General features: G+C 52.7%; 1 protein-coding gene across 2 annotated transcripts; it reads right to left on the bottom strand.

Annotated features, from left to right (window-relative positions):
- Positions 1–13553: 13553 nt before the first annotated feature.
- LOC123044224 (elongation factor 1-delta 1) lies at positions 13554–16664 on the bottom strand. Of its 2 annotated transcripts, none has more exons than XM_044466902.1 (8): positions 16509–16664; positions 15392–15505; positions 15186–15302; positions 15016–15094; positions 14730–14853; positions 14314–14427; positions 14038–14199; positions 13554–13762 (listed from the first exon to the last, which is right to left on the bottom strand). In XM_044466902.1, coding segments are annotated over exons 2-8 (681 nt in total). In that variant the 5' UTR covers positions 15475–15505; positions 16509–16664; the 3' UTR covers positions 13554–13760. The 2 variants fall into 2 exon arrangements, with proteins under 2 accessions (XP_044322837.1, XP_044322836.1); XM_044466901.1 differs by having other exon boundaries at positions 15392–15502; positions 16509–16662.
- Positions 16665–21922: the final 5258 nt, after the last annotated feature.

Raw genomic sequence — 21922 nt, 5'->3', positions numbered from 1 at the left:
CATTCCGTGCATCGTCGACGTTTGGGTCGACATCATCATCACCCAATGGTCTAGCGTCATCGTTTCTAACCACATCATCATCATCATCATCAGGTTGCTCTTGATAGAACACTCCCTCGTATGTCATGGGGTTAATGTTGTAGTAATCGTCTTCATTCGGGTCTGGTAGCTTACCATGTGGCGACACCTTGAACACAACTTCCCAACCCTTTAGATACACTTTCTGGCATGGGTAAGGCAGATAATATACTTGTGTAGCTTGGGTAGCCGCAATGAAGAGATCGGCTCCGGCATAGACGGTTGATGGTTTAACTTCGACCAAACCAATGGAAGGCGTATGTTTTACCCCCTCCCGTGGATCGAACCATCGGCATTTGAACACAGGCAGACTTAGGGTCTCACGCCCCTGGCGGAATTTAACCTCGTATATATTTTGTACCCTTCCGTAGTAGTCTACTGAATTTTGACCGGGGGTGTACACTCCAGTATTTATAGTTTTCGGATCGGGGCGGCTGTTTTGGTGCTCCTCTGTATGGAAGCGATACCCATTCACATCATACTTTGTACATGTCATGACGGCAGGGTCAAAACCCATGGAAACCCATCTCAATTCATCATCCATAGATATGTTCGGATCTTTTCCCTACAAGTATAATGGAAATTGTTGCGTGCATTAGTTCGGTTAACTAATAAATGTTGAAGTAGGTATTTAATAGGGGAGTGTGGAAATTTACTTTCTCCATGAACCAAGCAACAAAATTTTTACGTCCAGGGTTTCCATGACGGAGAAGAGTAAGTGCCTCCGCCTCAGTAGGAGGATTCACTCCCGTCCATTCCTCTTGAACGAAATCACTAAAAAAAGATAAGCGGTGTTAGACCGGGACTAAGTGAACATGAAACATGATGATGTGGAAGACATAAAGGAATGGTGTAGTGGTATTACCTCATCCACACTTCCTCAACTTCCTTGATGTTGTGCAAGATATAGAACATGAGGTCCTCCCACTCTTGTCGTGGCATGTTATAAGATTTCGAGGCCCCAGCCCTCCCACCTTGCGCGTTGAATAGATCGAGCCTGGGTTGATACTTGGGCTCTTCTATATTGTATCGAGGCACCTTGTTATGAAGATGGGGAACGTGGTCTGGATAGTATGATGTCCTGAGGTCTGACACCTCCTCTAGGATAACTGCCTCAGCTATGGAAGCTTCAATCTTAGCTTTGTTTCCACATTTCCGTCGGAGATGCTTGTTCTGCCTCTCAGGGCCGTACTGCCACCGATTTTGCACAGGGCCCCCCAACAATACCTCGTTCGCGAGGTGCAGAATGAGATGTGTCATCGGAGTAAAGAAGCCTGGCGGAAAGATCTTCTCTAGCTTGACTATCAACTCCGGTGCCTTCTTATGCAATTTTTCAATCACCTCTTTACTTACTTCTTTAGCACAGAGCGTGCGGAAGAAATGGCTAAGCTCGGCAAGCACTCGCCAGACATGCTCGGGGACATAGCCTCGAACCATCACCGGCATTATCCGCTCAATCCATACATGGTAGTCATGACTCTTCAGGCCGGTCACTTTGCCCGTTGAAAGATTGACTCCCTTACTTATATTCGATGCATAACCATCGGTGAACTTCAAAATTTGTTTCAGCCAGATAAGTACTTCTTTTTTTCTGGCGGTTTAAGGACAAAGTCAGCATCTGGCTTGAACCAGTTTTTTCGACCGCCTGTGGGAGGCTTCATGTTCAGGCGTGGTCTATCACAAATTCTCTGTTGATCGGCTCTAGCTTTTACGTTATCCTTCGTCTTATCAGGAATGTTGAGGATCGTGTGGAAAAGGGACTCTGCCACATTCTTTTCGGTGTGCATCACATCAATATTGTAAGGAAGTTTGAGGTCCTTGAAATAGGGAAGCTGCGAGAAGGGGGTAATGTGAGTCCAGTTGTGCGTCTCGCCATATCCCTCGAAGCCTTTGGCTTTGGCTTTGCCTTTGCCTTTGACTTTAGGCTTGAGAGCTTTTAGCTGAGCAAGAACATCTGCCCCCGAAAATGTTGGAATCTCGGTTACTTCATGAACAACCCGGCCTTTCGTGAAGTTCTTCTTGTCTTCCCTGTCTGGATGGTCTGGAGGGAGGAACTGTCGATGCAGGTCAAAGGCTACATACTTGCCACCCTTACTCAGCCAAATCATTCGCAGAGCCTGCATGCACACTGGGCATGGCATCTTACCACTTGTACACCATCCGCAGAATAGAGCATAGCCGGGAAAGTCATGCATGCAATAGTGCAACCAAACTTTCATCAAGAAATTTCTCTGCAGATCCCGGTCGTATGTCAACCTCGGAAAGTACCAAGAATGGTGCAAGGCATCCACAAGCGGCTGCATAAACACACCCAATTGCTTCCCCGGGTAGTCAGGCCCCGGAATGATGAGCGACAAGAACATGGTCTTCCGTTGCATTAGGGCACCGGGAGGAAGATTGAGCGGAATTACAAACACAGGCCAGCAGCTGTATGGATTGGACGACATACCATATGGATTCAACCCATCACCTGATATGGCTATTCTGACATTCCCAGCCTCGGCTGCTTCCTCGGGGTATTCTTCATCGAATGACTTCCATGCTTCCCCTCCCGATGGATGTACGATTTTTTTTGGATTGTACCTTATACCTTCCTTGTGCCACTTCATCATTTTGGCAGACTCCTTCGTGATGAAAAGGCGCTGCAGTCTTTTTATAAAATCAAGATACCGAAGAACCTTAACGGGGATGGTTAGCTGCTTTTTCTCACCATCCTCACCGACCACCTCAATGTACCGAGACGAACCGCACTTCCTACAGTACTTGTCATCCGCATACTCGTGCCTAAACAAAAGGCAATTCTTCGGGCAAACATCTATTTTCTCATAATCCATAGAGAGTGCCTTCATGATTTTCTTTGTATCGTACATGCTTTTCGGCAGTTCATGACCCTCAGGGAGGCTGTTAGCCCATACTCCCAGGAATGCTTCGAAGCATTTCTGGCTACAGCCGTACTCAGCCTTGACTGCAATCAGTTGCGAGATGGCATCCAGCTGAGATATTTTCGCACCCGCATAAAGAGGTTTCTTCGACGAGGCCAAGACCTCCAAGAAGGCCTTTGCGGTTGCCTCCGGCTCCTCCGGTTCATTCTCTGAAGGTGTCGCATTTGCCGTTTCTGCAACAATGACATCATCTAGCATGTCCCTGACCCCGTCGTCCTCATATCCATCGATGCGTTGTCGCATCACCTCCTCTCTACCACGGTCCTGCTCGGCTATGTTTATCGGCGGCATGTCAAAGTTTGGCATATATCCGTGCGTGCGAAGGTGCTCACTCATGTCCGTCTGATTTCTACGGTGACGTCTGGCACATCTCGCACAGGGGCATGGTGGGATAATTCTCATTGGACGACGGAATATCTCCTTCAAATACACATCGGTTTTCGCGATCCACTCTGATGTTACTCGATTCCGACGGATAAAACCACTGTACATCCACTGATTATCTGCCATCCTCTGCTTTTTTGCAACCCACACAACATAATTAAGGATTCACTTAAATTAATCACATCAAATTTTCAGTTTCTACCGCGTTTAATCCACCTACATCTCTAATAGGTAAAGATGGGTCCTAATCCCACCCGAGGATGTGTAGATTGAGTACGTTCTCCATTCTACCCCGTTCCGAGACAAAATTTCGGTAGCACCTCCCCGTTGTTCTCCAGATACACGTCTCGTCAAATAGCCGAGAGAATGTGCTCCGGAGAACAATGGGGAGGCGCCGCCCAAATCATGTCTCGGAATGGGGTAGAACATGGAGAACATACCCAATCTACACATCCTCGGGCTGTCCATGGAAAACGCTGGACAATCCGAAAGAGCTGCGGTGATAAATATGCAATTGAATGCATATTTATCGATGCAACCCTTTCGGACGGGAGACGCCTAGGTTACGTCAGTTGACTTGAGAATGAAATCTAGTGACGTGAAAAATTGGAGGAGATGGAGTTGTAGCTCACCCTCGGCTGTAGAGGAAGTAGTCAAACAGCAGAGGGATGCTCAGGGGGACCAACGCGTCGGACAACGGTCACTCCAATGAAATGTGAAACCACAAAGCCTGCAAATTCCATCGCGACAAAAAATTAGAACATCACAACTCATAGAGCATATTTAAAACATTTAAACATGCATTCATTTATTTTTGCATCATGTAGGCAAAAAAACTAACAACATTAATAATATATTCATCATCGTCATCACATATTCATCATCATCATTATCACCTATTCGTCTAACCAAATTTTTTTACTACCTATATTCATCATCGTCATCACATATTCATCATCGTCATCACATATTCATCATCGCCATCACATATTCATCATCGCCATCACATATTCATCATCGTGACCAATTTTGTTTTCAAGGTATGCAACATATAGCATCTCATCTAACCAAATTTTTTTACTACCTATCTCACTATCTATCTAACTATCTACCTATCTAACTATGTATCTAACTATCTAAATACTTATCTAAATACCTACCTAAATACCTATCTAACTATCTATATCTAACTAGCTACAAAATTACTAAAAACACTAAAAACTTCAAAAAAAATCACCTTCGAGAGGGCCGGCCGGAGTTGGGGCGGGGAGGCGCGGGGTAGGGGCGGGGCGGCCGGCGCAGGGTCGGGGCGGGGCGGCCGGCGCGAGGTCGGGGCGGGGAGCCGCGGGGTCGGGGCGGGGCGGCCGGAGTGGGGACGGGGAGGCGTGGGGTCGGGGCGGGGCGGCCGGAGTTGGGGCGGGGAGGCGCGGGGTCGGGGCGGCCGGAGTCGGGGCGGGGCAGCGCGGGGTCGGTGCGGGCGACCGGCACGGGGTCTGGGAGGGGCGGCGCGGAGTCGGGGCGGGGCGGTGCGGGCGGCGGCGGGCTCGGGGCGGCGCGGCGCGGCCTCGGGGCGGGGAGGCGCGGGCGGCGGCAGGCTCGGGGCCGGCGGTGGCGTGCTCAGGGCGGGCGGCGGAGGTGGTGGGCGGCGGCGCGGGTGTGGGTCGGGGAGGAAGGGGGAGATGGCGAATGGGTGGTGGGGGCGAACCGCAAGGAGATAAGGTCGGCCCTATGCCGACGGCCTGGCCGTCGGCGTAGGCCTGGCCCTTTGCCACGTCATCGATCCGTGGACATGTGCGCTGCTATGCCGACGGCTAAGCCGTCGGCATAGATACTTTGCATTTTTTTATTTTTTATTACGACATATGTGTGACTCTCAGCACACAGTAAAAAATAGTCCCACCTTACCCAAAGACAAGCATAGGAGGGCCCACTGTAACACCTGGCGGCATTGCTACCCCCCTCCGGTACCCCGTCCCGTCTAACCCTAACACAAACGACCGCCGGATTTAGCTCTTTGACTTCCGTCGGACTGGGTCTGGCCGGTGGACCTTTTCACATGGTTGTCGTAGCCCACACCATAGCTGCACACCCCAACACCATTCCGGCCCAACCCACCCAAAGATACCCTCCGTGTCGGCCCGACGTGGCCGTTTCCCCCCTCCGAGACATGGCGGCAGCCACGCCCGTGAGGTCTACAAGGCAGGACGGGGACCTAGGGGAGTAGTAATGCCACCGGAGCGTCGCACCGGGCCCTCATACATGCGGGGTGGTGTAGTGGCATGTCCGAAGAGGCGGCACACGTGTTCGGGGTGTGCCCCCCCTCACGGACGGCGCCGCCGCCGACACCTGGAGGGGGGAAACGGACGCGTCGGGTCTACACGGAGGGGATCTTGCTGTGGGTCTGGCCCGGATGTTGCTCCAGAATGTTCCTATGGGCTGACCTAACACAACCGGGTGGGGAGGTCCACTGGTCAAAGCCCGTCCGTGCAAAGTCAAAGGGCTAGATCGCGTGGTCAAACGCTACAGGGTTAGGCGGGACGGGGGCACTGGGGGTACCAATGCCACTGGAGCATCGCACCGGGCCCTCATACATGCGGGGTGGTGTGTTGGCATGTCCAAAGAGGCGGGACGCGTCTCCGGGGCGTGGCCCCCCCTCACGTACGGCGATGACACGGTAGTAGAGGCCAGAACCGCAGAACGTCTACTACCGTGTCATCGCCGTACGTGAGGGGGGGCACGCCCCGGAGACGCGTCCCGCCTCTTCGGACATGCCACCACACCACCCCGCATGTATGAGGGCCCGGTGCGATGCTCCGGTGGCATTGCTACCCCCAGTGCCCCCGTCCCGCCTAACCCTGTAGCGTTTGACCACGCGATCTAGCCCTTTGACTTTGCACGGACGGGCTTTGACCAGTGGACCTCCCCACCCGGTTGTGTTAGGTCAGCCCATAGGAACACTCTGGAGCAACATCCGGGCCAGACCCACAGCAAGATCCCCTCCGTGTAGACCCGACGCGTCCGTTTCCCCCCTCCAGGTGCCGGCGGCGGCGCCGTCCGTGAGGGGGGCACACCCCGGACACGCGTGCCGCCTCTTCGGACATGCCACCACACCACCCCGCATGTATGAGGGCCCGGTGCGACGCTCCGGTGGCATTGCTACCCCCAGTGCCCCCGTCCCGCCTAACCCTGTAGCGTTTGACCACGCGATCTAGCCCTTTGACTTTGCACGGACGGGCTTTGACCAGTGGACCTCCCCACCCGGTTGTGTTAGGTCAGCCCATAGGAACACTCTGGAGCAACATCCGGGCCAGACCCACAGCAAAATCCCCTCCGTGTAGACCCCACGCGTCCGTTTCCCCCCTCCAGGTGCCGGCGGCGGCGCCGTCCGTGAGGGGGGCACACCCCGGACACGCGTGCCGCCTCTTCGGACATGCCACCACACCACCCCGCATGTATGAGGGCCCGGTGCGACGCTCCGGTGGCATTGCTACCCCCAGTGCCCCCGTCCCGCCTAACCCTGTAGCGTTTGACCACGCGATCTAGCCCTTTGACTTTGCACGGACGGGCTTTGACCAGTGGACCTCCCCACCCGGTTGTGTTAGGTCAGCCCATAGGAACACTCTGGAGCAACATCCGGGCCAGACCCACAGCAAAATCCCCTCCGTGTAGACCCGACGCGTCCGTTTCCCCCCTCCAGGTGCCGGCGGCGGCGCCGTCCGTGAGGGGGGGCACACCCCGGACACGCGTGCCGCCTCTTCGGACATGCCACCACACCACCCCGCATGTATGAGGGCCCGGTGCGACGCTCCGGTGGCATTGCTACCCCCAGTGCCCCCGTCCCGCCTAACCCTGTAGCGTTTGACCACGCGATCTAGCCCTTTGACTTTGCACGGACGGGCTTTGACCAGTGGACCTCCCCACCCGGTTGTGTTAGGTCAGCCCATAGGAACACTCTGGAGCAACATCCGGGCCAGACCCACAGCAAAATCCCCTCCGTGTAGACCCGACGCGTCCGTTTCCCCCCTCCAGGTGCCGGCGGCGGCGCCGTCCGTGAGGGGGGCACACCCCGGACACGCGTGCCGCCTCTTCGGACATGCCACCACACCACCCCGCATGTATGAGGGCCCGGTGCGACGCTCCGGTGGCATTGCTACCCCCAGTGCCCCCGTCCCGCCTAACCCTGTAGCGTTTGACCACGCGATCTAGCCCTTTGACTTTGCACGGACGGGCTTTGACCAGTGGACCTCCCCACCCGGTTGTGTTAGGTCAGCCCATAGGAACACTCTGGAGCAACATCCGGGCCAGACCCACAGCAAGATCCCCTCCGTGTAGACCCGACGCGTCCGTTTCCCCCCTCCAGGTGCCGGCGGCGGCGCCGTCCGTGAGGGGGGGCACACCCCGGACACGCGTGCCGCCTCTTCGGACATGCCACCACACCACCCCGCATGTATGAGGGCCCGGTGCGACGCTCCGGTGGCATTGCTACCCCCAGTGCCCCCGTCCCGCCTAACCCTGTAGCGTTTGACCACGCGATCTAGCCCTTTGACTTTGCACGGACGGGCTTTGACCAGTGGACCTCCCCACCCGGTTGTGTTAGGTCAGCCCATAGGAACACTCTGGAGCAACATCCGGGCCAGACCCACAGCAAGATCCCCTCCGTGTAGACCCGACGCGTCCGTTTCCCCCCTCCAGGTGCCGGCGGCGGCGCCGTCCGTGAGGGGGGCACACCCCGGACACGCGTGCCGCCTCTTCGGACATGCCACCACACCACCCCGCATGTATGAGGGCCCGGTGCGACGCTCCGGTGGCATTGCTACCCCCAGTGCCCCCGTCCCGCCTAACCCTGTAGCGTTTGACCACGCGATCTAGCCCTTTGACTTTGCACGGACGGGCTTTGACCAGTGGACCTCCCCACCCGGTTGTGTTAGGTCAGCCCATAGGAACACTCTGGAGCAACATCCGGGCCAGACCCACAGCAAAATCCCCTCCGTGTAGACCCCACGCGTCCGTTTCCCCCCTCCAGGTGCCGGCGGCGGCGCCGTCCGTGAGGGGGGCACACCCCGGACACGCGTGCCGCCTCTTCGGACATGCCACCACACCACCCCGCATGTATGAGGGCCCGGTGCGACGCTCCGGTGGCATTGCTACCCCCAGTGCCCCCGTCCCGCCTAACCCTGTAGCGTTTGACCACGCGATCTAGCCCTTTGACTTTGCACGGACGGGCTTTGACCAGTGGACCTCCCCACCCGGTTGTGTTAGGTCAGCCCATAGGAACACTCTGGAGCAACATCCGGGCCAGACCCACAGCAAAATCCCCTCCGTGTAGACCCGACGCGTCCGTTTCCCCCCTCCAGGTGCCGGCGGCGGCGCCGTCCGTGAGGGGGGCACACCCCGGACACGCGTGCCGCCTCTTCGGACATGCCACCACACCACCCCGCATGTATGAGGGCCCGGTGCGACGCTCCGGTGGCATTGCTACCCCCCAGTGCCCCCGTCCCGCCTAACCCTGTAGCGTTTGACCACGCGATCTAGCCCTTTGACTTTGCACGGACGGGCTTTGACCAGTGGACCTCCCCACCCGGTTGTGTTAGGTCAGCCCATAGGAACACTCTGGAGCAACATCCGGGCCAGACCCACAGCAAAATCCCCTCCGTGTAGACCCGACGCGTCCGTTTCCCCCCTCCAGGTGCCGGCGGCGGCGCCGTCCGTGAGGGGGGGCACACCCCGGACACGCGTGCCGCCTCTTCGGACATGCCACCACACCACCCCGCATGTATGAGGGCCCGGTGCGACGCTCCGGTGGCATTGCTACCCCCCAGTGCCCCCTCCCGCCTAACCCTGTAGCGTTTGACCACGCGATCTAGCCCTTTGACTTTGCACGGACGGGCTTTGACCAGTGGACCTCCCCACCCGGTTGTGTTAGGTCAGCCCATAGGAACACTCTGGAGCAACATCCGGGCAAGACCCACAGCAAGATCCCCTCCGTGTAGACCCGACGCGTCCGTTTCCCCCCTCCAGGTGCCGGCGGCGGCGCCGTCCGTGAGGGGGGGCACACCCCGGACACGCGTGCCGCCTCTTCGGACATGCCACCACACCACCCCGCATGTATGAGGGCCCGGTGCGACGCTCCGGTGGCATTGCTACCCCCAGTGCCCCCGTCCCGCCTAACCCTGTAGCGTTTGACCACGCGATCTAGCCCTTTGACTTTGCACGGACGGGCTTTGACCAGTGGACCTCCCCACCCGGTTGTGTTAGGTCAGCCCATAGGAACACTCTGGAGCAACATCCGGGCCAGACCCACAGCAAGATCCCCTCCGTGTAGACCCGACGCGTCCGTTTCCCCCCTCCAGGTGCCGGCGGCGGCGCCGTCCGTGAGGGGGGGCACACCCCGGACACGCGTGCCGCCTCTTCGGACATGCCACCACACCACCCCGCATGTATGAGGGCCCGGTGCGACGCTTCGGTGGCATTGCTACCCCCCGTGCCCCCTCCCGCCTAACCCTGTAGCGTTTGACCACGCGATCTAGCCCTTTGACTTTGCACGGACGGGCTTTGACCAGTGGACCTCCCCACCCGGTTGTGTTAGGTCAGCCCATAGGAACACTCTGGAGCAACATCCGGGCCAGACCCACAGCAAAATCCCCTCCGTGTAGACCCGACGCGTCCGTTTCCCCCCTCCAGGTGCCGGCGGCGGCGCCGTCCGTGAGGGGGGCACACCCCGGACACGCGTGCCGCCTCTTCGGACATGCCACCACACCACCCCGCATGTATGAGGGCCCGGTGCGACGCTCCGGTGGCATTGCTACCCCCCAGTGCCCCCGTCCCGCCTAACCCTGTAGCGTTTGACCACGCGATCTAGCCCTTTGACTTTGCACGGACGGGCTTTGACCAGTGGACCTCCCCACCCGGTTGTGTTAGGTCAGCCCATAGGAACACTCTGGAGCAACATCCGGGCCAGACCCACAGCAAAATCCCCTCCGTGTAGACCCCACGCGTCCGTTTCCCCCTCCAGGTGCCGGCGGCGGCGCCGTCCGTGAGGGGGGCACACCCCGGACACGCGTGCCGCCTCTTCGGACATGCCACCACACCACCCCGCATGTATGAGGGCCCGGTGCGACGCTCCGGTGGCATTGCTAACCCCCAGTGCCCCCTCCCGCCTAACCCTGTAGCGTTTGACCACGCGATCTAGCCCTTTGACTTTGCACGGACGGGCTTTGACCAGTGGACCTCCCCACCCGGTTGTGTTAGGTCAGCCCATAGGAACACTCTGGAGCAACATCCGGGCCAGACCCACGGCAAAATCCCCTCCCTGTAGACCCCACGCGTCCGTTTCCCCCCTCCAGGTGCCGGCGGTGGCGCCGTCCGTGAGGGGGGCACACCCCGGACACGCGTGCCGCCTCTTCGGACATGCCACCACACCACCCCGCATGTATGAGGGCCCGGTGCGACGCTCCGGTGGCATTGCTACCCCCAGTGCCCCCGTCCCGCCTAACCCTGTAGCGTTTGACCACGCGATCTAGCCCTTTGACTTTGCACGGACGGGCTTTGACCAGTGGACCTCCCCACCCGGTTGTGTTAGGTCAGCCCATAGGAACACTCTGGAGCAACATCCGGGCCAGACCCACAGCAAAATCCCCTCCGTGTAGACCCGACGCGTCCGTTTCCCCCCTCCAGGTGCCGGCGGCGGCGCCGTCCGTGAGGGGGGGCACACCCCGGAGCCCCAAGACGGGCGTCTACGCATGCATGAACACTTTCACATATGCATCGGGACCCGTGTGATGTTTCGGTGACATAGCTACACCCCGAATCCCCCCACCAACCAGAATTCCTTCCGTGTCGACCGTTTCCCCCTTCCGTGACACGGCGATAGCGACGTTCGTAACGGGGGGCAATCGATATACCATCGGGTATGTTTTTTTAGATAAGGCATAATTATCTTATACAAAAACAAAAACTAAAATAAAGTAAAAATAACAAAACAGAGTAAAAATAAAAAAATTAATTAAAATAAACGTATGCCGACGGCAAGGCCGTCGGCATATCTGTGCACACACGGAGGTTGTCCCACGGATCGATGACGTGGCGTGGCACACGGATCGCTGACGTGGCAGAGGGGCCTATGCCGACGGCTTTGCCGTAGGCATACCTCTGCCACAGATATGCCGACGGCCGCCGTTACCGCCCGTCGGCGTAGGATCAACGCCGTCAAATGGTCAGCGCTGACCGGGCAGGTGGGCCCTGGCTATGCCGACGGCCTGTCCTATGCCGACGGGCCCCGTAGGCGTACCTCGGGCGGTCCCGACGGCCTTGTCTATGCCGACGGCCCCGTCGGCATAGATGAATGTATGCCGACGGCTTTTCTACGCCTACGGCCTTTCCTTGGCCGTCGGCATAGGTCCATAGATGCCGACGGGTGCCGTCGGCATAGATCTGGCCGTCGGCAACCCCAGTTTTTCTGGTAGTGTAACGTGTTGTAGGCTGTCCGCGTTATGCATATGTGTGGTGACATTTGTTGCTGTACAATGTAGTAGAAACAAGATCACTTGCTGCCAATAAATCAACAAGAAAACATCCATGGCGTGCAATCCTGAATTTGTGCAAGTTGCCACTGTTAGTAAAGAGTAATAAGCGCAGGGAAAGCAAAACATTAAAAGCTTTAAATCACCAAGTACTTAAGAGAATCCAGCACTGCATATGTTTATCTTACTAGTTGAATTCGGGAGGACTCTGATTGGAGTGTCCACAGTATGCTTCATCATGCTACCAAATTCAGCAATCTTGATGTGTCCATCAGATGTAAGGGGTAAACTTTCTGGCTGGCAGATGAAACAATGTGAATAAGTCATTGTTGCTGATGGCATTAACTCAAAGGAAAACATGAACTCCACTACAATTTACACACCTTCACATCCCGATGAGTTACGCCTAGGCTATACAAATACTCCTGTGTTCAGAAATGCGTCAACAACAGAAGACAAAAAAATCCAGTGTAATCTGAGATGGTAATCAGATCCAATGCTAGACCTACGATTTTGTCATCTCCGAGCATGCAGACGGGAGGGAATCGGCTCAATCAGAGACGGATGGGAAGGAGCTCGGCCAGCCTCGAGCAGAGGAAGGAGAGGGCGGCCGCATCTCGCCGAGGATGATGGGCACCCCCGCCGATGCAGAGGCCGCATCTCGTCGAGGACGGCAGGGAACGACGACGATGGGGCTGGATCCAGTAGGGGAGTGAGCAGCGGACGGTTGGGGAGGCCGTTGTGGTGGACTGGGATGGTGGTGGTGCGGCCTAGCCAACCATCGTCGTCGTGGCGCGACGAGGACCTTGGGGCCGTTGTGGTGGACTGGGATGGTGGTGGTGCGGCCTAGCCAACCATCGTCGTCGTGGCGCGACGAGGACCTTGGGGCCGTTGTGGTGGACTGGGATGGTGGTGGTGCGGCCTAGCCAACCATCGTCGTCGTGGCGCGACGAGGACCTCGGGGCAGAGGCACGCAGGGTGGTCCTCCCCTCCGCCGATCCGCCTGTGCAGCGTGGTGGCCGGCTAGTTGAGGGCTTCTGGCGGTCAGCTGGTGGTGGCTCCTAGTGGTCGGCGTTGAGGGGAGAGGCCAGCGAGCCCCCTCCGATCCAAATCCGTGAGGGATAGAGAAAGAGGTTGTCAGTCGGGTGGGCTGCCGCCTGCCGACCAGGTGGCACCTGAAGTGGGACGCAGGAGCGCGGCTCCCAGCCGGCCGCTCGATCTCGCCAAACAGTGCGCGTGCACTTTTAAGATTTTAGGTTTTATTTTTGGGTTCTGATATACGGTTCACTTGCCATTTGGGTACAGGGCGGAGAAGAGCCCCGCACAGGTTAGGATTCAATGACAACTTCTTTTCTGTCTTTGTTGCCGCCGATCAATATTGTACATAGGCAAGAACAGCGAAGACGCATAGCCACAGGTTAGCAGGAACTGACTGGTGACTATGGTAGACAAGCACCAGCCAGCCACGCAAAGACAGGCGCAGTAGCTGGAGAACGCGGCACAGGCGCCATGCTTGTAATTCAAACGACAAAACAGCTCCAGCGTCCATGCATCTGTTAAGGGAGAAAGTAGGCGAGCACACACAAGTAGGTAGCTGCGATGAAGACGGCAGAGAAAGAGAATAGCAACAGGAATCCAACCACATTGTCTCATTTCATACGAAGCAAATAACACTCAGTAATAACACTACGACTCAACTCGACCTAAGGTCCAAAAACCTCACAGGGCAGATATGTTATGCTTGCTTTAGCTACGACACCATCACGGCAACGGAAAACTGTAGATATATTGTGCTGCTGCATTGTCCACCCACCGCCATCACCTGCCTCAGGAAGATTTCTGCAGTAAAACAAGTTCCAAAGTTAGGGCTGAGTCTTCGTAATCAAAAGGTCCAAGCCAGCAATAGACATGGATTGACTAGATGAAATGGAGACCAGGATTGAACATCACAACATAGCATCTAGACCAGCCAGATAGCTGAGCAGAAGCCAGTACCAGTGAGACCAGAACTAGACACAGAAACAGTCCCTAGTGTGGTATGACTTCCAGGAGAATGAATGGCCAGTACCATCACAGCTAGGCTAGGAGATTAGACGGGCAGAAGGAAAACTTACAGATTTTGTTGAAGGCAACAATGTCACAGCTCTGGATGTACTCGTTGGCTGGTTCAACGCAGAGATGGTCTTCAATAAGAGTGTCGACAGAGACGAGGTCATCAATGATGGTCATCATAATCTGGAGCTTCTTGATGCCATATCCAACTGGCATGAGCTTGGCTGCAAGGGACGGCAAACCCTCAACATTACAAAACACAAGTAATTGTGCAGACAAAAATAATATGTACCACCAAAATTTATAAGTAGAAAAAACATTCAAGAGTAGTGACATACAAGCACCCCACAGAAGGCCCTCCATCTTGATGCTTCGGACAGCTTCCTCCAGCTTGACCATGTCAGTCTCATCGTCCCATGGCTTAACATCAAGCAAAACTGATGACTTGCCAGCTGATAACAACAAAAGAACCAAGTTAGTACGAAATCTGAGCTTTGAAGTTTAAAAGCACTAACAGTAACTTAAACAATGTTTGTAAATAAAGTGCCAGATAGAGCCATCAATGAAACAATTAAGTACAGTGCAAAATAACATACATTCTTCACTAATACTCAGTTATGCATTTTGAGAGTACAAAATAATTGCTTCAGCCATACACTATTTAGAACTAATACATAGACATGCTTCACAATATAGTTCAATGCAAAACTATATAAATGAGACAATAAAATACAGAGAATGTAGGATAACATACATTCTTTCTTCTTGGTAGAAGCCTTAGCTTTGGCAGCACGCTCTTCAGCTGCCTTCTTCTCCTCTTCGGTTTCCTCTCCAAAAAGGTCAACATCGCTGTCATCGTCATCATCAGCTGCAGGAGCCTGCAGAGTACAGTATACATGATGTTATGCTTATGATACTGGAAGATCTAAAGCGCACAAACGCCCAATAAAAACCAGCACCTGAACCAGTTCAGCAGTTGGCACACTTGCAGAAGAAATGATAAAATTTATCTAAAGCAGAAGGGGTTATGGCTGTGTTACCTCAGCCACATCAGTAGTTGAGGTCTCAGGGACAACTGATGACAGAACCTTCACACCTTGACCAGGGGCAGTAACTCCACTGAATATGAACAGATTGTTTACATAAATTAGAATCACTTAGTGTTACAACAGGACTGTAAGGCTGTTGTGAATTAAATTTGAGTTCATACCTCAGCTTCAGGAGTGCATCAATGTGATTGTACCACCTTGCAACATTGGTGCAAGTTGATGGTGGAGCAACTGAGAATTCAGAATACACAGCCAAGTCATCCTTGGAAGCTTGGTATCTACAGAGTAAGTTTTACAGGGTAAGACTGATGCCACGAATACAACCATTATACTAAACAAGTATGGCATGAAAGTATGAAACACATACCCAGAGATGTAACTGCGAGACAGAAGGTAGCCATCAAGCTTTTTAAGGCCTGCCTCAGCGTTAACATTGAAGGTAGCCGCCATCTCGCCTCAAAAGGATGGAACAGATGATCTACTGGCAGAGAAGAGAGCTATATAAGAACAGTAGATTTTGGCACACAAACTGTGGAATTTAACTACGAAACCACAAGCCAGCTTAACACTAATGGCATCCTAATCCTATCTATGTTACAGGACCCACCATAACTCAGGAAGCAAACAAGCTAATGATTTTAAAGAACAAATAAGGGAGATTTGGAGAGAACTAGCTAATCAAATTGACATGCCAGAATAGCTGCATAATTAGGCAGAAGAGAAACAACTAAGAACAAACCAGTGAGATATCATACTGACAAAACAACATGCATCAACACTACACAACTGTGTTTGAGAACACATAAAAGCATAAATTTGGATGGCAAGCAATTGACATGGCACAGCAGGTATGCGGATAGATAACTGATTGACATAACATGATTATGTTACAGATAAATAGCACACAGGGAGGTGGCGCATTCAAAACAACTAGGTAGATACGGGTAAGAATAATGTAAACTGAAGCAACATAGGCCAAATCCATTTAGCTGGCTTTTGATAGGAGCACGTTCGCTGATTTACTATCAAAATTCACTGAGACAACAAATATGCAAGAATTTATTCTATTTCTCATCTTCTATTACAGATACTACGGATATCCACAAAACAAACACGATGTAGATGCCCTTTGCCGCAATTTATTCTTCCTGCCGCGATGTATATGGCACGCAATCCAATTTTACGAACAGAACACACGACGCATCGGATCTAAACCCCTAACAGCATCAATAACCAACAAAACATCCGTATCCAATAACCGAGATCTGCTGAAACACACGCCATCTAAGCAAATAGCTACAGCCCCTCCAGATCGAAGACCAAAACGTCACACACCCACAAGATACTTAAAGAGCGAAACTAAAATCACGCGATTCACCGCGAAAAGATCGAAGATGTAGCCTAGAACTGAAGATCGAGAACAGCTAAGAGCGGATCTACGCAACGGGGAGAAGGGGAGCCGTCGGTGAGGATGGGGTGGTTACCTCGAGGGAGCGAGTCGAGGTGTGGCCGCGGGGAGGCGAGGAGGAGGAGGAGGACGACGGCGCAGGAGGGGGGCGGATTCGAGAGGGTTTGGGGCCTTAAAACGGGGGGATGGGTGGTGGCGTGCCTGCGGTTTGATCTGCATCTCACGGTGGCCGTTTGCTTCGGGGCAGTTTTGCCCTAGATCTGCGTCTGGTGTGTGGGCCTGCTAGGCTGTCTTGGTGCGAACCCGACCTGGCCGGCCCGAGATCAGGCCCAGTTTGACGCATGATTAGTTAATATATAGGTCCACCTCAAAAAAAAGTTAATATAGAGGTTCCCCTAAAAAAAGGTTAATATTTAGATATATTATAAAACTGAGCACTAATCCTGCCCTCTCAGGTCATTAGACTCTAGAGCCGTCCATCCTCGCGATTTGACGTACATGGCCGTCCGATTCACATGAAAGTTCTGTTAGCGCGGCGTAGGCCAAATCTGGCGTGGATGTCCTAAAAGGGCCGCTACTCTCGTAGCATTTTTGGAGGCCCGTCGTTCATCCGGCGTGGGACTACGAATGGGTCGTTTGTGGGTGTCGCCCTCAACTCAGTCCACCAGACGGATCACTCCACGCTCCTCCCTCCCGACCTCGAAGTGTGTCGCCGCCGTTACAAGAGTATCTCTGGCACCACTGCGCCGCGAGGAGCCATAGCATGTCTTTCGCTACTTTCTTCCCTCCCCTGTCCTCCTCGCCTCACAGCGGCACCTTCATCCCACCACACGCGCTTCTGTTTTCAATGTCTTTGGCTCTGAGCGAAACATCTGAACTGCTCTGCTCCTCCATGACTCTTGTCGCGTGCCCTGCCGCTCCTATTCCGGTTATAAGCTCTACCCGGACATAATCGTCCTCCATACAACATGCTTAAGATTAAGGGTTCTGTCTCTGCATCGCCTCCCTAATTTGTAGTTTCACATGCCCAGTTTGTTTCCATCTTCTGATCAGTGTCGAAGGGCCCGTTCAGTGTCACTCCGCTTTAGGAACGGACGGAGCTGTAGTTCAAAATCTTGCAGCGAGCAAGCAGCCACTCCGCAGATTCTAGGAGCTGGCGGATTGCTGTGTCCGAAATATATGCTTAAGAATAAGGCTTCTGTCCGTGCAGCATGTTGTGATGCATCATGGCTAAGAATCAAATACAAACCAATAGTTCATATTTTGCTAATCATCAGGTCAGTAATAGTTTCTTTAGTTGATTTAATGCTATTATGTGAAGCTTTACATTTCCTCATAGTCACTGTTTATTCACTGTGTAGTCTTACATAAAAATTTCTGCTCTTACCCTCTTTGGTCACCTGATTGTAGTTTCAGTGAGTTATGTATAATAATTTTGATCTGCCCAACAGGGCATGCTCCTGAATCGCTACATCTTTGACATAGTTGAGGCCTTGAGGGGCTATAGTCAATAGGGCTGGTAAAGTATGTTCACTTGTTGGACGTTGTCCATTTGGTGCAGATGGATGCCAACCAACACTGACTATGAGACCATCTAGAAGTGGTGCAGATCGGGAATTCAGGATACTACACTACAGCGTCGACATATTGTATGCTCGTTTCCAAAGGCTTGAATCTTATATATCTTGAGTTCTCTCATTTCTCAATCAACATGCATTTGTTCATCAATCATCATCTCTTCTTGCTTATATATACGCAGGGAAAGAAGGAATGGAGGGCTATACTGTTGTTGTGCTAATGTATTTTTCAGGCGTGTGTGATTAGATTTAATAGTTGTAGTAGTCGACCAAGCAAACAATAAATAATTGGTACGCCCAATTCAGTTAATTTTTGCAGAAATTATTCTACACTTGCATGAAAAAACAACTTACTATACAAATTGAAATAGCTTCCTTTTCATGCGATGCATGTTGTTACAAAGAAAAAGACCAATACATATGCAATGGATGTGACTTCCATATATCACACTCCCACTAGACATTCTATTTTTTTTCTGGTTTCTATGAAAAGCACAAAAATATTTAAATATGTAAGTTAAAGCTTTATTTTATTATTAACGTTGGACAATTATGGCTTCATGGAGTAATTCCTACAACTTATTTTGAAGTTCTCTGGATGTATTATTATATCCAACACAATTGAGTATTCCCATTTTGTGGAAACCAAAACTGAATTATCAACTTTGCACATATAAAGTAGATATGATACGTACTAATGTTTGTAACTTTAAATGTACTTTAGTTAAATTTACTTCACATGTAGTTACATTTTGTATTCACTTTGCAGTTTAAAATAGGTATCGTCTCATCGTCAACTATTTTATTCAACTTCGCCCTTGCTACCCCCATGCTCTCCCAACCTAGGAAAATCCTTGTTGTGATGCTGCCACGGCTATTGAGGAAGATGATGGAGGTGGTGAGGGCGAGAAGAAAGTACAAGAGGAAGGGTGAGGACCAGGGAGCAACATGGTCCCACTGCTCCTACCATGGGATTTAGCTTTGTGAAATTGGTGAAAAGGTTAATAAAACTGGGACCATTGCTCATCTTATTTATTTTGCATGGTTTTCACTCTAAATTTTAAGTCTTTTCTTTTTGTTGGTTGTTTATAAACTTTCATTTATAACTTTTTTAGAAATTGTGTGTGTTGTTGCAGAAGGGAAGTATTTTTCTCCTTGGGAGGCATTCTGATCGACGGTCAGATGGATTTGTCTACTCTCTGCTTGATCACAAATGTAGGCTTGCTCAATCCTTTTCTTTACTTACCTTTACATTATATATGATGATGATGTTGACAATGAGAACTAATCAAGCTTAAAAAACAACAACATATTCTTCTAATATGGATAAAATTAATTTCTATGTTTGTATCTCAATATATTTGCCAAAATACCTATCATTAATTATAAAAATGGACGGGTGCGGCAACGCGCGCCATCATGGTCTAGTAGAGGTTAGGGGAGCCTCTCCATTCAAAACTGGGCAAGTACCCTCTCAATTAGGGTTTCTCTCCTCCAGCGACTATGCCGTAGTTGAGTGGCGGCACAAAGGTTGTGGAGGAGCAACTCCACCTTGTTCTTTTTTTAGGTGAACCAGGGATTTAAACATAAAAGAAGCCTAGCCGACCCTCCTCCTCAGAGCTCCCCGAATCAGGATGTTCCTGGCCGTTCAATCGCGTTGAATCTGGTCAACCGGGCAGCCAGGTCTGTCGGATCCTTACCGCTGATTTGACCTTGCGGTTGATTTTTGAGGTCCATGACTGGTGGGCTCGGGGTCCCTTTCGATTGGCTAGGTGAAACTTTACTGGGTGAAACTGCCCTTTCCCCACTCGCCTCGTGCGCCTCGCTCATTTGCTGGCACGCTTCGGCCCTCACAGCGCAAACCTAGCTCTCTTTCCCCTCACCCCCACAGCGCAGTGAATCACCACTCCCTCCTCCTTCATTAGCCACCGTCGGGTCTTCTCGCTGGGGTGGAAGAGTAGGGGATCCGGCCGGATCCGAGGTGTGCGGGCTGTAACGCCCCGGATTCGATGCGCCAGGTGTCTGCCAGTTATTCGCCGTTGTTGCCATGTCATTTGCTTGCGTGTTGTATTTCAGCATGTTATCATATGCATCTCATTTTGCATACGTGTTCGTCTCATGCATCCGAGCATTTTCTCCGTTGTCCATTTTGCAATCCGGCGCTCCTATGTCATCTGGCGTCCCCTTCTCGCCTCTCTTCGCGAGTGGGTGTTAAACATTCTCGGAATGGACCGAGTCTTGCCAAGCGGCCTTGGTATAGCACCGGTAGACCGCCTGTCACGTTTCGTGCCATTTGGAGGTCGTTTGATACTCCAACGGTTAACCGGGTAACCGTAAAAGCCCTCTGTGTGTTGCAACCCAACACCCCTTCCTAAGTGGCCCAAAACCCATCTAACTCCCCTCCATGCTCTCGGTCGTTCGATCACGATCGCATGGCCAAAAACCGCTCCTCATTTGGACTCTTCTAGCTCCTTCTACCTATAAATATGTGCATCTCCCCCGAAATCCCGGTCTAACCCTAGCCATCTTCATCCTCGCACCACCGGACACGTCCGCCCGAGCCGGACATGTCCGCCGGACACCTCATCCCGACCAATCCCCATGCGCCACGTCACCCCCCCACCGCCCGCAGCCAACCAGCCACCGCCACCTCACCCGGCCCGCGCCCTCTCTCTCCCCACCGCGCCGTGGCCCTCGAGGCCCGTGCCAGGCCCGCGGGGCCCGGATCCGCCTGCCGGTCGGATCTCCGCCGCCGCGCCTCGCCTCCCGCCGGCGCCGCCCGAGGCCGCGCCTCACCGGTCGCCATCCGCCGCCGCCGTCCGGCTCCTGTCTCGCCGCCGGCCGGCGCGCCGCGCGCCCGAGCTCCCGGATCCGCCCGCGCCCTTCGCCGGCCGCCGTCGTTCGTGCCCGGCCGCGCCCCACCGCCCTTTGCCGGTGCCGCCCTCCGCCATCCCGCCAGCGAGCTCGCCGCCCCTATGCTCCGGCCACCGCGACCCTCTTCTTCTCCGGCGAGCCCGATCCAGATCCGAGGTTGACTTTCCCCTTCCCCAAAAATTCGTCTGCCCCGTATATTTTTGCATAATTATGCCATGTTCATCGCATCATATCTCTGCATCCGTAGCTCCGTTTCGTGCATGTAATATGTCAAATTGTTCGTCTCAACGAGTACTTCATTTCATTTCATTGCATCATGTTCATTTGAGCTCATCTTGATGCCTGAATCATTGTTGCAAGAGTGCTTCATGATGTTGTCTGCTGTCTGTTAACAGAACATGCTCATTTGTCATTTTTGCCATGATTGATGTATGCATCCTATGAGATTGATGTCTACATGTGTTTTGATCTATGCCATGTCTTCTTTACAGATGTGCTTACCATGTATTTTTGTGATCAATGTGGTGACTAGCACAAGCATGCAAACTAGGCTTCGTAATGTTGCTGATTTTAGTCCCTGTTCTGCTGTTATTTTGATGCCATGTAAACTTGATGCTACAGAGAGATCCATGCATATTTTGAGATACTTCAGTAAGGATGTTTTGAACATAGGGTTGTTCTCTATCCATTCATGCCCCTGGTTGCAATTATAGAGTAGTCTAGCATGTCATTTTCATGCTCTACTTTTGCTTCAAAATGTTTCCTGGCAGATTGTTTACATGTTATTCAATTTTGCCAAGGTTGTTGTAGTTGATTCGTGCATACTATGAACTTGTTCTTGCCTTGGTTTGTTTCATAAACATGTCTTCTTGATGATTCTATACTTATCTTGTCATGCAATGACTTGTGGTGAGTGAATCGAGCTTGTTAAGTAGTGCACTTGATGTTGCTGTTTTGCTAGGCTAAATCTGTTATTTCATGATGCTATGTAAACCTGCTTCTACAAATCATTCTATGCATAATCTGGAGATGTTCACTA

Source organism: Triticum aestivum, chromosome 2B, assembly GCF_018294505.1.
Source record: "Triticum aestivum cultivar Chinese Spring chromosome 2B, IWGSC CS RefSeq v2.1, whole genome shotgun sequence".
NCBI lineage: Eukaryota > Viridiplantae > Streptophyta > Magnoliopsida > Poales > Poaceae > Triticum > Triticum aestivum.
Note: the sequence above shows the minus strand (reverse complement) of the source record. Positions and strands in the feature narration are given on the sequence as shown.

Excerpts from the sequence above, each read along its gene's own strand:
- LOC123044224 (XM_044466902.1), bottom strand. The coding sequence starts at position 15,474 with ATGGCGGCTACCTTCAATGTTAACGCTGAGGCAGGCCTTAAAAAGCTT. Across the intron at positions 14,428-14,729 it reads TTCTACCAAGAAGAAAGAAT|CTGGCAAGTCATCAGTTTTG; the intron begins GTATGTTATCCT and ends TGTTGTTATCAG. Across the intron at positions 14,200-14,313 it reads GGGCCTTCTGTGGGGTGCTT|CCAAGCTCATGCCAGTTGGA; the intron begins GTATGTCACTAC and ends CGTCCCTTGCAG.